Source organism: Rhinatrema bivittatum, chromosome 18, assembly GCF_901001135.1.
Source record: "Rhinatrema bivittatum chromosome 18, aRhiBiv1.1, whole genome shotgun sequence".
Taxonomy (NCBI): domain Eukaryota; kingdom Metazoa; phylum Chordata; class Amphibia; order Gymnophiona; family Rhinatrematidae; genus Rhinatrema; species Rhinatrema bivittatum.
In genome coordinates this window covers 10778196-10792045 of record NC_042632.1, presented here as the reverse complement: position 1 = coordinate 10792045, position 13850 = coordinate 10778196, and the positions used below count along the sequence as shown (strand labels likewise).

General features: G+C 43.4%; 1 protein-coding gene across 3 annotated transcripts in view; it reads right to left on the bottom strand.

Moving 5' to 3' along the window:
• Positions 1 to 13850, bottom strand: part of RANBP17 (RAN binding protein 17) — a 1033051-nt gene that overhangs the window by 1006084 nt on the left and 13117 nt on the right. For all 3 annotated transcript variants that reach the window (XM_029583607.1, XM_029583608.1, XM_029583606.1), the window contains exons 2-3: positions 13307 to 13453; positions 6242 to 6332 (exon numbers count right to left, since the gene is read on the bottom strand). In XM_029583607.1, coding sequence (XP_029439467.1) covers positions 6242 to 6332; positions 13307 to 13453 — 238 coding nt within the window. The remainder of the gene's footprint in view (positions 1 to 6241; positions 6333 to 13306; positions 13454 to 13850) is intronic.

Sequence of the window (13850 nt, the reverse complement as noted above, 5' to 3'; positions counted from 1 at the left end):
CTCTACTAAGAAAACTGTTTTCCAAGTAAGGTATTTGATATGACAGGCGTCTAGAGGTTCAAAGGGAGGTAACATTAGTTGTTCCAGCACGATATTGAGATTCCATGGTACCGGCGGTCTCAGATGTAGAATACCACGCAAGAATCTTGAATTTCTCTATTTGAACGTGTCTGTTGAGATTTCTCAAATCTAAGATGGGTCGAAGACCTCCTGACTTTTTTGGAATGAGAAAATATGGGGAGTAAAATCCCTGATTTTGTAGTGAAGTTGGACAAATTTGGATAGAATTCTGCGCCTGCAGGCTGACTAACTGTTCCTGTAGATCTGTTGAATAATTTGATATGATCTTGAGAGAGGAAATTTGCGGAAGTGTGGGAAGAGTTAACAGATTTAATCGGTAACCTTCTTTTATGATGTTTAGCACCCAGCGATCCGAAGTAATGTCCTCCCAGCTAGAATAAAAGAGCTGAAGGTGGCCCCCTATGTAGTGAGGTGGAGGTGGCTCTGGGTAACTCAAAAAGACTGCTGGTTTTGGTGGTGCTGTTGTCGTTGGTTTTGGTGGACATGGTTGGCGAAGTCGCCCACGAGACGCCTGTGGTTGTGGTTGGTATCATTGGTGTTGATAATACTGAGATCTATACTGGCTCAAGATTACAAACGAGGTCGCTGATCTATCCTGTCCCTCCATCACCAAATCCTTGAAACCACCCCAAGCCAACAGACATCCGTGGTACAATCCAACACTTAAAATCCTTAAACAAGAACTTCGGAAAAAAAGAAAAAAGTTGGCGCAAGTCTCCTTCCTCCATCACAACTCTAAACTATAAATCCCACTTCAACACATATAGATTAGCCATCCTCAAGGCCAAAAAAGACTTCTTTGCAAAAAAAATCCACAACTTCGCATTCGACTCCAAAGCCTTATTCTCATTTGTATCATCCCTAACAAAACCCTCTCCATCTATCATCCCGGACGAACAAGCAGCCAACAAAGCCTCGGAACTAGCAATCTACTTTGATAAAAAGATCACCAACCTCCTTAAGCCAATCTCCACTCAACAGCCAACAGCAACGCAGCCCAGCATCCCATCACATAACAAAGAATGCAGCTTATCATCGTTCGAGACCCCATCATCATTGGAAATTGAAATTATTCTCAATAAGCTCAAACCCTCTTCTCATCCTCTGGATACCATACCCTCCAATCTTCTGCTATCGACTCCAAACACCATTTCTAAAGCATTAGCAGACATCATCAACTGCTCATTAACTCAAGGAAAGGTCCCAGATCAACTCAAAATAGCCATTCTGAAACCCTTATTAAAAAAACCTAACCTTTCAATGGCTGACCCTGCAAACTTCCGCCCTATCGCTAACCTTCCCCTGATCTCAAGAGTGATGGAAAGATTCGTCAACAAGCAACTGTTGGAGTACCTGGAGGAGAACAACATACTCTCCCCTTTCCAGTTCGGCTTCAGGAAATCGCAAAACACAGAAGCATTACTTGCATCGTTATCTGACACCATCCTCCTCAATCTTGAAAAAAACAACCATACCTTCTCGCTCTTCTCGACCTACCCGCCGCATTCAACACAGTCAATCATGCCATCCTTCTCGAGCGGCTATCCGATATAGGAATTCAAGGAGAAGCTCATAGCTGGTTTCAATCGTTCCTGGAGAATAGATTCTATAAAGTCAAGATCAATAATGAAGAATCGCCTCCTATTAGATCAATCCGAGGAGTACCACAAGGATCATCTCTCTCCCCTACGCTATTTAATATTTACTTGCTTCCACTCTGCCACCTACTCTCCAGCCTCAAGCTAAAACACTATATTTTCGCTGACGACATTCAGATACTCCTTCCCATCACAGAATCACTGCAAAAAACTTGGGCACATTGGAATAATTGCTTACAATCCATCAACACTTTGCTATCCAGCCTGAACCTCATACTCAATACAAAGAAAACAGAAATCCTCATCATCTCACCTGACGAAAACCATACTCTCATCAACTCCCAAAGCGCAACACAATTTGCAAAATTATCTATTAACCACTCCCCTTCCGTCAGAGATTTAGGGGTGCGTCTTGACAACCAATTCAACCTTAAATCCTTCGTTATCAACACAACTAAAGAATGTTATTTCAAACTTCAAGTGCTAAAAAATCTGAAACCACTCCTCCACTTCAGTGACTTCCGTCTAGTAGTCCAGTCTATAATTCTAAGTTAGACTACTGCAACTCTCTACTGCTAGGTCTTCCGGTCTTATCTACAAAACCCCTACAGATGGTGCAGAACGCTGCGGCGAGGTTACTCACCAACACAAACAAAAGAGCCCACATCACACCAATTCTTCACAGCCTTCACTGGCTTCCTATAAAAGCCAGAATTACCTTCAAGTCTTTATCAATGATCCACAAGGATATTATGGGCATCGCCCACCTAAATCTAAACTCGCAACTCCGCCCTCACACATCACAAAGGCCTATCAGATACAACTACAAAGGTTCCTTATATGCTCCTCCGATCAAAACTTCACTAACAAAACGAGCACTCTCCACAGCCGGGCCCACCCTCTGGAACTCTTTACCGCCGGATCTACGCCAAGAGACATGTCATCTAACTTTAAAGAAAAACCTAAAAACGTGGCTCTTCCGGCAAGCTTATCCAGAATCGCAGGAACACTCCGACACCGGTCAAAGAGCAATATAGCCCACTACTATTTCCTCGACCGCCCATATCCCCTCAAGGCCCGACCACGCCTTATCTGGACAGCCCACTTGCTTTGAAAGACTCCATTGCTGATGCATCAGTTCTTTAGCTCATGCATTACTCTTGTATATGCCCATCAACACTGTTCTGTTACCTGTATATCCCTATATAGCCTACCCTCCTTCTTAGCTAATCCCTACATTTATTCACGTTATTTTGACGAGTTATTGTTGTCTATTTAATATTTATGTTCTTATGTTCAGAAACCCTGTTTTATGTAACGCCTGTTTAATGTAACGCCTTAACCGCGACAGTTTTGTTCTATGGAAACCGACTTGATTTGATATTTGTATCGAGAATGTCTGTATATAAAAATCCTAAATAAATAAATAAATAAATAAATAAATAAATAAATAAACGTGCTATACGATCTAAAGGGTGCCCTTCCATAAGGTCTTCTTCGGTATGAAGGATAAAATCTTTTAGAACTTGGTACCAAAAAGATTGTCCCCCAAACAAGGAATATCCACCAATTTGTCATGGACATCGTCCCTTATGGAACAAGCGTCTGAGACCCTCCTCCATGTCTGAGAATGGTTGTGGTAAGGAATTATCAATTGCCACACATATTGGACGTAATCTCTGTAAACATTCAAAGAGTTACTGTATTACATAAAACTGATGGTGTTGTATCTTCGTGGCCAGCATAGAAGAGTGATAGACCTTACAGCCAAAATCATCCAGGGATTTATGATCCTTCCCTGGTGGTGAATTTGCATGGAGTTTTGATCTTTTGGCCCGTAACAGTGCCAATTCCACCACTACTGAGTTATGGGGTAACTGGGTGGAGTCATATTGTGGAATTTTGCATCCTGTATTTTAAATCTGTTTTCCTTGAGGCCGCCAAGGTAGAAAAGGGTTTTTCCCACATCTTATGTAAAACCACATCCAACACAGCATGTGGTGGTAAGGTAGTTGCTTCAGGCGGCATTTCAAATATCTTCAGGATGCCGAGAACTTCCGCCCGAGGGTCAGTAGGATTTCCTGTTTCGATGTTTAGTAGAGATCCTACTTTTTCTATAGTTTTAGCATAGGATAGATCCGGAGGAGGAGAATATGGTTCGGGAAGGCCCTCGGGAGGGTCTGATGGAAAACCCGTAGATGACGAAGGGGACGATGTAGACCATTGTGAATGTGGAGAATCTGGTCGGTCTGGAGCTGGAATTGATTTTTCTCTTTGCTTTGGTGGCGGGACCGCTGGGATATGTGGAATAGAAATTGGAGATTGCGAACTCGGATCCCTTGGATGTATCTCATCGAGATCATGGAAAAAGGACATCAAAGCAAGAGAAATTTGTGACATTGCCTTTGATGCTAATGTACGGTGAAGGCGTAGGAAATGGTTCTGAAGGAGGGAGTGGTGCCCCCAGAGAGAAATCTTGAGAAGGGCGACTTGGTTCCATATAGTGACTGAGATCTCAGAGAAGAGGACCAATCCAATTGAGAACTCTCCCCCTCTAATGAAACTATTTCTACATCAGAATCTGTACATGGTGATTCAGCCATTTGGAGATGTTTTGTCTTGGCCTTCTGTTTGACATGGTGCTCACGTTGAGGTGCATCCTGGGGAGAGGTCAGAAGTAGACCTATAGGTGGGTCCTGATGTTTTGTACGCTTTGCATTACCATGATGGTGATGGCGAACATGCTTTCTTTTCTGAACATTGTGTTGTGATGACCCAGATAGCGAAGCAGCCATCCCCGAAGCACCGTCTGAAGCACCTAGTCTCAAAACGGCATCTTGAATTAGTCATGGCGTTCATGCGCCATAGTTCCGTGAGATGCGCCATGCGTCGTTACGCCGTGAGATGCGCCGTGCACCTTTGCGCCGTGCTTCATGTGGCTACTTTTGCTCTTCCCGTGCTCCGGCGTCAAGGAGCGGGAACGAGGGGGCACAGAGTCCTGTGTCCCCAATGGTGCAACTGACTTCTCTCTCAAGGGAGTCGAAGCCTCGATCTCACTTCGCGGCCCTGGTGGTGGCACTGACCTGGCCGAGTCCCCTTCCAACGAAGTTGATCTTCTTGGCTTCTTTCTTATTTTCTTCGCCAGGCCCAGCGAAGAGTGAGAGGACTGTAGGCGCGCGATTTTTTCGGTGCACTGTCTTCGGGCCCGGGGCGACATCCGACCACAGTCTCTGCGTTGTGCTCTGGGCCCAAACAAATGTAACAATAATTATGTCCATCGGTGATGGACATAATTTTGCCACACTGGCATTATTTAAAGCCCGATGGCTTCGGAGCCATCGCTAACCTGAAAAAATTTGAAAAATTGAAGAGACTAGGAGAGGAGAAAACCGCCCGCGTGCAGTCCTGCTCGCGGAAAAAAAGAGACTGAGATAAATCAAGCAATCGCTCGGGAACCTCACCGCGCAGATGCATGGAGTTCAAAACTCTGCACTCTAGGAGAAGCTCCGCCTGCCGGTCGCATGACAACGCTTCCAGACAGCATGGCTAATTCAGCCTGCTATCACCGGGAAACATAACCATACAGTCGATGTGCTCGGTATAAAATTATAGATGGTGGATAGTATCTTGTATTGAATAGGCTGATGTATTGGTAACCAATGAAGTTGTTGTAAAACTGGAGTATTGGCAATCACTGATAGATTGGAGTCTAAAATGACACCTAGCTTACGTGCCTGCCTAGAAATGGGGATAGTGATATTATCAAATGTAAATTCCATTGGGGAGTATAAGTTGAATCAGGAATAGTCAATAAGTACATTTCTGTTTTTGTGGCATTAAATGTAAGTTGATTGTGAGACAGCCACGTTTTTATTGATTTTAGGTAAAGGTTTACTAGGGAAAATGTGTTACACCACAAGGTGTTATATGGTAAGATGAACTGAATATTGTCTGTATATATTTTGACTACTATATTGAGACCAGAGAGTAAATGGCAGAGAGGTAACAGATAAATGTTTAAAAAAAAAAATAGCAGACAAGGCTGACCCTTGAGGGACATCTGAGTTGGTGTTGTATCAGTTGGAATGACAGTGTCCCAAGTTAACTTGTTGTGGTCTGTGAGATGAAAGATTTAAACCATTGGAGAACCGTACCATTGATACCAAAATGCTACAGAATCTAAACATTTATACTCTACAGGAAAGGTAGGATAGGGTAGTTAAGATAGACACATTTAAATACCTTCAAGGTATCAATGCACAGGAGATGAGCACCTTTCAATGGAAAGGAGGCTCTGCAACAGATGGTCATGGGATGACAGTGAAAGGGCATAGACACGAATATCTAAAGAAATATTTCTTTACAGAGAATATGGGGGAGACAGGGACAGTATCTGAAGTCAAGAAAGCATGGAATGTCTGACGGAGCAGTAGGGATTGTAGAGCTGAGTAGTTGTGTGGAAGGGGAGACGAATAGGCCATATGGTCTTTTTATGCTGTGATATTTCTATGAATCAGTACCCTCAGATATACACAGAGTCTCTGTGGTGTCTCTTTACTTACTGATATCAATCCTCTGCTCAATAGGTAAGGGATTGACTCTGCTGACAAGTTTTGAAAGGCATGTCGCTGCAAGGAGCTGAGCATAGGACGTCTGAGGGAGAAAAATAAAGACAGCACAAGAACAAAAGAAAGAATATCATGACATACCAAAAAAGTATTACATTTGCTTTCAAGGTATTTCCCAATAACCATAATTTACATTTCTTTTAAATGCATTCACTAATAAACAAGCCAGGTTGCTACTATCATATAATCATAGAACAATTTATGTAACCCAAATGTTGGCTGAAAAAAAGAATCAATCACAAAAGTAAAGATTCAACTATACAGAAAAGAACTCAATGGAAGGAGATATCTCGCAACAGTCATATATTGCCGCAGTGTATTTTATGGCTTATATAGTCAAGCCCGTGAAACAGTGGGCTTGTCTAATCATAGGTTGCATAGAATATGAAATATACTCCTGAACAAGGTTGTATTACAAGTGCAGTCACTGTGAAAGGTGGATGCACTTCAGGATGGAATATACTATCTATTTACTGGTGGAATAAGATAAGTGCAAGCATTTACCTTTCACAGTGACTGCACTCGTAATACAACCTTGTTCAGGAGTATATTTCATATTCTATGCAACCTATGATTAGACAAGCCTAGTGTTTCACGGGCTTGACTATATAAGCCATAAAATACACTGCGGCAATACACATGCGACCGCTGCGGCAATACACTCGCGACCGCTGCAGTCCACCGCCCCGAGGCCGCCTAACCAACGCCCCCAAACCGCAGCAGCCAATCGGGGACCAGGCGCCCCGGTGACCACATTCACCCGCGACTACAAGGCCTCTTAAGGCCGCGAATGGAGCGCAGGCGTCGCGCGCCGAAGGAGTGCGACAAAGGGGCCTGCCCCTTTGTGCGGCCCTGGGAGCTACCAGCAAAAGTTTCCAGCTAGGCTAGAAAGTCTTGGATACAGATCCCGAAACTTACTTAGGTTCCAGCTGTTATATCAGGCCCTCCACATTATACACATAACCTTCGACTCTACCCTTAAAAAGGATCCCCTCCTCACAGCAGTAACCCTACTACTCCACCTCAAAGATGCAACTACACACTATCCCTACTATCAAGAATAAATCAAGAACAAACCCAAAGCCAGCATCCTACCACGTTGATCGACAACAAAGGTTAATCCCAATTATGACATCCCCAATGACTCAATTCCTAGGTCTCTCACTATTCACGGTAACCCTATTCAATGCTCAGTCGCTTTCCAAAAAAATGCACACTCTCAATGATTATCTTATAGAGGTCAACCCAGACATCTGTGCAATCACGGAAACATGGCTGAAACCCTGTGACATAGTACTAATGAACCAGCTACCCATACAAGCCTATGACCTCATCTCAGTTCCCAGACCCAAAAAAAGAGGAGGAGGTCTCCTCCTAGCTTCTAAAAAACAATTAGGCCTAACTCAACAACTTACAAACTCCACCACAAAACTAGAATTCTCCCTCTTCAAATCGGAACAACTATAAATATGCCTCATCTACGCCCCACCAGGAAATCTAGATTCTGACCCCTCTCCCCTAATAGAGCGGATAACTAAACACATCAACATTGATAAAGCTATTATCTTGGGTGACTTTAACCTGCATGTCGACGCTCACCTACAGTCCTCAAACTGCGAAACAATTCTTTCCTCACTCAACCACTTAGGCTTCACTCAAATCGTCAACAGCCCTACCCACAAGGCAGGACACACATTGGACCTCATCTTCATCAACAACAGCTTCTCCATCTACTCCAATCCCACCTGCTCACTTGTCTCTTGGTCAGACCACCGACTCATCTACACGACCCTTAAGATCAATAATCTTCCACCTCAAACCTCTACCAAAACCACCATCCATTTCAGGAAACCATGTTCACCGGACCTACTCAGTGAACTTTGCTCCAAAGAATTAAACCAGCTAGACCTCTCAGATGCTACCACAGCCACCACCTCTTGGATCAAACTAACCAAAAGAATTGCAGATCAAATCTGCCCAACCACCACTAAAGTAATACAACCTACACTTGACAACAGAAAACCTTGGTTTACACCTGAACTTAAATCCCTAAAACAAAAACTAAGAAATTTAGAACAAAACTGGAGGAAAAACCCCTCCGCTGTATCACATGCCACCTACAAATCTACTCTCAACACCTACAGAAACACCATCCATAAAACCAAGAAAGACTTTTATGCAAAAAGAATCCACAATTTCATTTTCGATTCAAAAGCTCTCTTCTCATATGTTTCATCGCTCATCAAACCATCTCCCCCTTCAATTCCAGACCAACAAGCACTCAAAGCCAACGAACTTGCCAATTATTTTAAGACTAAAATCACTAACCTAACCCGCTCCCTTACAACCCACAACACCACCTCTACAACACCCCCCCAACTCCCAAGCGCCTCTGCCAACTCCACCCATCCTTCGGCTCTACTAACACCTCTCAGCCTCTCACCAACACTTCACCCAACAACCCAGCCCCAATGGAGTTTTAGCCTAGAGTCCTTTGAACCCACCTCCGCCCTTGAGATTGAAAATACACTGAAGAAACTCAAACCTTCCTCCCATCCATCGGACCCATTACCGACAAACCTGCTCACTGCCATCCCGAATACCATTCCACAACCACTAGCGGAAATCATCAATACTTTATCTCAAGGCATAGTCCCCAATCAGTTAAAATTAGCAATTCTAAAACCTCTGCTGAAAAAACCAAACGCCTCTCCTATGGACCCGGCTAACTTCAGACCCATTGCAAACTTACCTCTGATTGCTAAACTGATGTAAAAAACACTGTCAACAAACAACTGTCAGAATACCTTGAAGATCACAATATACTCTCACCGGCCCAGTACGGCTTCCGTAAATCCCTAAACACTGAGTCCCTTCTCCTTTCACTCACTGACACCATCCTCCTAAGCCTGGAAAACAAACCTTCTGGTGCTTTTAGATTTATCCTCAGCTTTTGACACAGTAAATCACTCAACACTCATAAACCAACTAACAAACATAGGGCCTTATTTTCCAATATCGCATTGGTAACGCATTAGGGGGCGTTACCAATGCAAATGAGGCTTCTTTCGTGCAGTGGGGAAACATCATGTGCGGCGATGTTTTCGCCATTCGCGAAAACATTAGCGCCGCACACGATGTTTTCCCACTGCACGATGATTCTTTCAGGGTTTTATCGCGGTGCACGATATTTGCCAGTTTCATGTATCGCGGTGCACGATATTTGGCACTTTTTGGAGATAGTCACAGACAGCCTGGAGAGAGAGAGAGAGAGAGAGAGAGAGAGAGAGAGAGAGAGAGAGAGAGAGAGAGAGAGAGAGAGGGGGTTGGGGGCCACTTTTGCATTCCACATGAGACCTACTGACAGAACAGTGGTCTCTAGTGCAGATTTGCTGGCCGTCGGAGTGAGGACGCTCACTCCAAGCGGAGATTTGGCCAACATTTTCTCCACCTAGCATGTTGTTGCCCAGGTAGAGTGTCCATCAAGCTAGGTGGAGAGAACGTTGCCCAAACCACTTCTTGGTGTGAGCGTCCTCACTCCGACGGCCAGCAAATCTGCACTAGAGACCACTGTTCTGTCAGTAGGTCTCATGTGGAATGCAAAAGTGGCCCCCAACCCCCGACACTCATACCTAATCCCCACCCCGAGTTAGTAGGTAGCCCTCCCATAGGGATTCAAATACCTATGTAGGCTGTCCGGAACTACCGTGGATGGCGATAATCCTTTTCTGGCCCGTAGCGCAGTCCATAACGCGAAGTTGGAGTTGTAGTTAAAATCCGCGATAGCAGCCGCGCTACCACTGCGGTTGTTTCGCCGCACACGATACACAGGTTCCCGCTTTACATATGCTCCGCCCCAACTCCGCCCCCTGAATACCAAATGACTAATTTGCATTCGCGAATCGCGTTAACAGCTGTTAACGCGATTCGCGAATTTATCGCACGCGGTAAAGTGCTTTGAAAATGAGGCCCATAGGCATCAAAGGTCCAGCTCTTAGCTGGTTTAAGTCATTCTTGAGTAACAGGTACTACAAAGTGAGGATAAATAACAAGGAATCTCAACCCGTCCTGTCAGACCAGGGTGTCCCTCAAGGCTCATCTCTATCACCCACCCTCTTCAATATCTACCTTCTCCCACTCTGCCAACTACTCTCAGATCTCAAGCTCATTCATTATTTATATGCGGACGACATACAGATTCTCATCCCAATTACAGAGTCACTTCAAAAAACCATCACTCACTGGAATAACTGCCTCCAGCTAATCAAACACCTACTTACCAGCCTCAATTTACTACTGAATGCCAACAAAACTGAGATGTTACTCATCTCCCACAACACTCTTACTAACAAGCTCTGCACAACTTACTAGCTCAAACATCACCCCAGATGTAAGGGATCTAGGAGCTTGGCTGGACAATCAACTAAACTTGAAAAAATTCATAAACACAACCACCAAAGACTGCTTTTATAAATTACAAGTCCTCAAAAAGTTAAAACCTCTCCTTCACACCAACGACTTCCGCCTAACAATCCATCATCCTAACAAAACTCGACTATTGCAACTCTATCCTACTCGGTCTCCCCTCCAATACCATCAAACCCCTACAGATGGTCCAGAATGCCGCCGCCAGAATCCTTACAAACGCCAATAAAAGATAACATATCACTCCCATCCTCCAATGTCTACACTGGCTACCCATCAAATATAGAATCCTTTTCAAAGTTCTCACTATCATTCATAAAGCGATACACAACATCTCACCCATCACGTTAAAGATACAACTTCGACCGTATACATCTGCTAGACCTATCAGAAGCGCCTACAAAGGTACACTGTATGCCCCTCCTGCAAAAACATCTCTAAGGAAGAGAGCACTATCTATGGCAGGACCTCACCAATGGAACGCACTCCCGCCAGACCTACGACTTGAACCCAGCCTACCAGAGTTAAAAAAAAAAAAGCTAAAAACCGGGCTCTTCAGACAAGCTTTCCCAGATACGTAAAGCTACTAGGATGACATAATTCCGATACATCAATATAAATGCCTTTCGTCAAGATTCACTATGCACTTTCTCCTGATTAACAATACCTGTTCTCCCCTGCAGTTCTATTCTCCCCCTCCCCCCCCCATGATCCTTCCTCCAGTTGACAACACTGTTCTCCTTATCTCCCAAGCCTGTTCTCTTCTAGAATCCAACCGGATCTCCCCCTTCATTTGACACCTCTTATTTATCCGTTCCTCACAAAGTTGAACTTCCTTGTGTGTAATCGTTCCCTTATTGCTTCGCACTTATTCTCTCCTTTTGCTCCCTGTCCACAACCTTGTTCAATTGTTCTCAATTTAAATCAGTGGCGAGTTATTATTTAAAGGGTGTAAAGCCTCAGACCTGCACTTATGGTCCTGAGCAATTTCCTGTTCAATTGTTAAAGTTTTATACTCATACCAACTGTTTTAATCGTTATATGTAAAGTTTTTGTAGACTCACTTTCTAACTGTTTCATTCCTAACTGTTTCTTGTAAAGCCGTGGGCAGTTTGTAAACCCCGGCCGATTATCCGTTCTATGTAAACCGGATTGATTTGTATCCCATACAGGAATTTCGATATATAAAAATAAATAAATAAATAAATAAAATAAATGATGGTTGCAAGGTATCTCCTTCCATTGAGTTCTTTTCTGTATTACTATCGTATAATCAACATGTTCTTCGGCAGTAGTGTGATTTCATCAGGCCCTCAGGGAAGCATTAGGGCAGCCTTGCACATAACAGCTGCTACAATCCCTAAATTGCAGTAGTACAACAGCATCGGAGTTCCAAGAAGGCTGGAGTGACCTGCATGGAGTTACCTTGGTTAAAATCCAATAAGTAAGGAGAGGCTGGATTTTTTTTTTTTTTTAAATGGCAGTCTCAATGTGGGGACTATACAAAACTTGATAATATGACATAAAAGGGAGCCTGGGTGTTGACTTAAGTATTAGTCTTATAAGAATCAAAGTTGAGGATGGCAAGGCCTGAAATGCAGAGTTGGAGGAAGGCATCACTGTAACAGATTTGGGACATGCTTGGAATAGATATGGAGGAAAAGAGATGAGAGGTCAGGCAAATAACATGGGGGAGGAGTGGATATGTTTGGTTACATATGGGATTTTCTAGGCACATCTACCCAACTGGGTAGACTGGATGGGCCATTTTGATCTTTATCTGCTGAAAAAGCACTACCATACTCACTTAGGCTGTTTATATTGTCCTATTTACTATTTTGAATACAATACATAAAAGCTTTCTGTTTTAGGCATCTTGGGTTTTTACAAGTACCATATGTTATTATTCTAGGTCTGGTTGAATATTTTCATGATTCTAGGTCTGGTTGAATATTTTCATGATTCTATCACATTTACAGGAAAACAAATTAATTTTGCTTTGCATGTTGCTGACATAATTACTTGGCTTAAGCTGCAATCACTATAGCAAACATTTTGCTGAGTAGATGTTATATAAAATTTAAGTTGGAAAAGAAATCTAGAACAAAATGCAGTTAACGTTAACACTTTCGGAGCATACATTTTTTATAAATAATCTTTTTCATATTCTGTCCTGCATAGTATTCATCTGCTCCCCCTCCCATTAGGAATCCATCACACATAGCCTCCAGTGCTCCCCCCACTCCACACCAACATGCACCCAGTACAAAAGTAGTTTCCTATGGCAGATGTAAGCTCCCTTCAGATCCTTGCAATGCTGCCATGAATTTATTTTATTTGTAATTATTTTTATTTATATTCTGTCTTTCGGCACTTCAAAGTGGGTTACATTCGTTGTGTTTGCCAGTAGCTGTGAGCATGCGATCAATAGTCGGTCCATCCTGCCCTTTTCATTGAATGGTGCTCCCAGAGTGCCTTCTGCATAGTAAACGTCCGAGCATCACAACCAGAACCTTTGCACAGCAGAGTTCTAGAGTGAACATTGCCCCTGTTTATTAGAGATTTACAACTTACCGTTCCCTGCTCCAGCAAGAGCTGGCATTTGCTAAGGCATTCTGGGCTTTCAATGAGCTCCAGGAGCACCTTCTCAGCTTGTACCCGCTGCCCCAGGTCTGTGCCTTCATACAGCTGTGTGCATAGAACTTCCAGTTCAGACAGACTCTGTAAACAAAGACATAGCATGGTCGCTCTTTCCTCCTTTTCAAAACACTAAAAATTGACAATGCAAACAAAACAGACTGCCAGTTTGGATGAACATTGCACCCCCTCTTATTCTGTGCATGAATGTAGTGGACACGCCACAAGAATGGGAGAGGGTTTGCTTCCCTCAACTCCTTCTCCCACATGACCGTTTGATAGTTTCACATTTACATATCTATTTGATAAAAGTGATCCAAGATGCAAAACAGCAGCCATGGACTGAGCTGATAAATACCTGACAGATAGTAGAGCATCACTGCCTTCTTTCTCTACTAAAGTGATAGCTCCGCTAACATGTAAAAGGTGGAACATAAATGCATCCACACCAAAATAAATAAATGTATAAATGTGATCCGCA